The sequence below is a fragment of the Elaeis guineensis genome, chromosome 8 (genome assembly GCF_000442705.2).
Source record: "Elaeis guineensis isolate ETL-2024a chromosome 8, EG11, whole genome shotgun sequence".
NCBI classification, from domain to species: domain Eukaryota; kingdom Viridiplantae; phylum Streptophyta; class Magnoliopsida; order Arecales; family Arecaceae; genus Elaeis; species Elaeis guineensis.
Genome location: NC_026000.2, coordinates 65,832,537 through 65,836,166, shown reverse-complemented (window position 1 = coordinate 65,836,166; position 3,630 = coordinate 65,832,537). Strand labels below are relative to the sequence as shown.

Below are 3,630 nucleotides of genomic sequence, written 5' to 3'. Positions count from 1 at the left end.
ACTCTCATATCCTATTCACATGGAAACAAAAGCTTCAGGTCTACTGAAAGCTTGACAGGATTCAATGCATATTAACATCAGCCACTGGTCAAGATGGCTTCTTTCATCTAATCAATACAAGCCCTCCATTCTACTAAGTCAGCATATATAACATAAACAAAAGGATTCGACTTCCTTATATTGTGAATTGGTTAAAAAGGGAGTTCTAATATCCAGTTCCAGGATTAACTAAAATTGTTCAGCTTTATTTCTACATTCTCCTACACAGGAAAGATTATCTTTGTTTCTTTTACAAGGTCTACTACCACTTTAATGCCTTCATTAAGGAACAGATTTGTAATTCATACATGAATGAATAATAATTTTATAATCAGGAATAAATCAAGGAAAAGAGAAGCAATCAGAAACAACCTATGACCAACAAATTTTATCTTGTCCATTTAACATCATCAAAATAATTAGTCTTTTCCATTCAATCTTGTACATCAAGATTACATTAGGTCTTGATTTCATAACCTTCTTCCATACCTATCAATCAATATTCGGATGCCCTCATAGAGCATTTCCACTAGCCATCTCAACCATTTCATCAATCATTTTATTCTCTCTTGGTGCTAATTTTTCACTCCAGACTCATAATGCCTTAGTTTTGCCATACAATCACTTCAGCATTCTCATCTTTGTTATGGCTTCCTTTGAGACATTTATATATTTCATGACTTGTAAAGTTTTCTGAAAGTCTGGTCAGTCCCATGACTTTATGAATATGTCAACGCATTATGAGAACTTACCTTAACATAATCTGCATGTCCTGGGCAATCTACATGAGCATAATGCCGCTTAGCAGTCTCATACTCCACATGGGCCTGTGAAACCATGTTAAGAATTTCATAAGCATCCAAACAAAGATTCAAGTATCTCAACCAGGGTTCATTATACAACCAAATGCGATCCAAACATGTAGCTACACATCAAAAAGAAATAAAATAACCTAACTGTCGCTATGGTAATCCCTCTAGCTTTCTCCTCCGGTGCCTTGTCAATTTCATCAAAAGCAACTGCCTTGGCTTTTCCCTCTTCAGCAAGAACCTGACAGCAACAGAAGATCCAAAACTATGTAGGTCGATAATTTACATTTTAACTTATAATTGCAGAAGATCCAAAATCCCCAAGGTTACGATGTAAATATAATAGATTTAGGCCTGTTTGGATGGTTGGGTCCAAAATCCACAGCATTCGTGGGTTGGGCTAGTACAACCATCAAAAAATATTGAATTAGAGGGTGGACTAAAAGCCTGTGTTTACGGTCATCCAAGACTATCTTTTATATGGGCATGCCTGAATCCCATAGGAAAAAAAATAGGTCATTTTTTTTTCCTATGGGATTCGGGCCACCTCACTCCAAAGGCCGCTGGGTATTGGGAATACAAGCCTAGCCTAAACTCTTTTTTTCTAGTTGCACTAGTCGAAACCCATGAATCCCATGGGGTTTTTTGCTTGGACGTCCAAACAGGCCCTTAAAGGGAACAACTATGATAAGAGCAAAAAAGTTATCAAACCCCTTACGACAGTTCAACCTTGGTAATGGCCGCTGTGAGTGTAGTTTTCCCATGATCGACATGTCCAATGGTACCAACATTCACATGAGGCTTCCTGAGAGCACAAACAACTCATGATAAAACAAAGGTATACTCTCAACCTATTATACATGGTTAAATTAGAGCATGCACTAACTCAAAATTATCCGAGACTTAAATATGGAAAGCACTAGTTTATCATAGATAATACACTTGAAATATCAACCAACGCCTTCCATCAACCATTGCAAAACAATAATTTTAGAGGCCTCACGCCAGCACATCCAGAACTATGTTACTGCTACTGAATGCGAATGGCCATGTTGGGGATGTGCAAAAATATGGATAAAGAAAGCATGGTTGATCAATTAATAGGAAAAAAGGGACAGCAAACAAATGCAAGAAAAACAAAATGCATTGCCACAATTAATCCGAGGACGGAAATAACTCAACAGCAGTCAAACTTGCGCGAAGCGGGAAAAAGAAAAAATAACAAACAGCATAAAACATTTCATAAAAACAAGTCATCCTTTTAAGCAGGAAAAACAACAACAAGAAGATGGATTAATCAGAAAAAAAGAGAACTAAAACATCAAAGAAAAGAAAAAGAAGGACTCATGCTTGCATCGGGGGGAAGGTTGAAACTGTCATCTAGATCGGATATAAACATTGTGCCAAACCCAACATCGAAGAGCCATTGCATTCAGACTTACGTGCGAGTGAAGGTGGCCATCGTCCTCCACCAAAATCCCGCCTCGAAGACGCTCCCCCCATTGGAACCCTGCGGAGAGCGCGGCTTTGAAGCCGAGAAAGGACTCAAGATCGCTCCCCGACAACTGGAATAATGGAGAGGGGAAGAGGAGGGGAAGCGGAGGAGGCGCCTCGCGCTCGAGTTTCTGAGGACGGCCGCAGCTGCCATATCGGAGGAGGGGCGGCGGCAGGAAATACCCCGCTGTGAGAGGAAGACGAAAAGGTGGGGGAAAATCTAAAGCAGCGAGAGTTGGTTTTCGGTGTGTTTGGCGGAAGGTTTAAGAAAAAAAAAAAAAACTTTGGGCGTGGTGGGAACTAGGGTTTTAGAACCATTAGGGATGAACTCACGCGGTTAAGAACGAAGGGCTTTCACGGAATTCTGGTGGCAGACGCACGTGACATGTGCATGCTTTAAGGTGGTACTTGTGGATGGAAGGAGGAGATCCTTGTGTCCGGGATAAACGGTAGGATTTGAAAGAAAGTTCTCTCGAGCGAGTCTCCAACCCTCCTATTGAAGCAAGTCCATGGAACATGGCAGGAGAATGGCAGCGGGTCGGATGTCAACGGAGTAATTAACAAAACTATGTCTGTATCTGTTGCCAAGAGACTCCGGTTGAAGCTGATTTAGCTCAAAATAGTTGTCGATTTAAAAATAAAAATTTTAAAAAATATATATAAAAAAATTATTTTCATTAAAAGTTCTCTAGCAAAAAGATTCTTCGATGCATAAGTTAACCGAAGCTTGAAAATAGTAGAAGAATGGAAGAATGAAAAGGAGAAGGATAAAAGCGTAAGGACGTTCTCTTTTTTCAGTTTTGCTTACCTTAAGGATTCGTTATCTCTTTATATAGAAATAGAGTCTTAGACTATTATGTCTAAATCCAATAGGCCATCAAACTATGCCATGATCCACCAGGCCATTAAGATAGGGAATCTGTCCACTAACCTATAAATTAAAATTATTAGTCATGGATAGTGCCCACGTTCTGAGAGTTTATTGGAAGATTCCAATTATTAGTCCATATGGCTGAATAGACTGGTGGCCTAAAGATGGCACACAACTAAGGCCTTGTTTATCGGCATCGATCGTGGGACATCATCCCATGTAATCAGAAAGATCTTGATCTTGGGGTCGGCAAGTGGCCGAGCTAAGATCGATGAAGTCATTTCGACTTGGCTCTCCATGATGGTCTTGATGAGTCGTTGGCCGAGGTCATCAGCTCTAGTTTGATAAAATGGGTCAGGTGGTACCTTGATGTCCTCGACATGTGGTCAAGGATGATATCTAACACTACAAGAAATC

General features: G+C 40.0%; 1 protein-coding gene across 1 annotated transcript; it reads right to left on the bottom strand.

Moving 5' to 3' along the window:
• Positions 1-743: 743 nt before the first annotated feature.
• LOC140859720 (elongation factor Tu, mitochondrial-like) lies at positions 744-2,587 on the bottom strand. The gene is made up of 4 exons (XM_073262091.1): positions 2,291-2,587; positions 1,578-1,653; positions 997-1,089; positions 744-866 (listed from the first exon to the last, which is right to left on the bottom strand). The coding sequence occupies exons 1-4, from the start codon at positions 2,494-2,496 to the stop codon at positions 759-761; spliced, it is 483 nt and encodes a 160-aa protein (XP_073118192.1). The 5' UTR covers positions 2,497-2,587; the 3' UTR covers positions 744-758.
• Positions 2,588-3,630: the final 1,043 nt, after the last annotated feature.

Coding starts and splice junctions, on each gene's coding strand:
- LOC140859720 (XM_073262091.1), bottom strand. CDS start 2,496: ATGGCAGCTGCGGCCGTCCTCAGAAACTCGAGCGCGAGGCGCCTCCTC. Junction 1,654..2,290: donor ATGGCCACCTTCACTCGCAC/GTAAGTCTGAAT, acceptor TTGTGCTCTCAG/GAAGCCTCATGTGAATGTTG. Junction 867..996: donor GAGGGATTACCATAGCGACA/GTTAGGTTATTT, acceptor ATGGTTTCACAG/GCCCATGTGGAGTATGAGAC.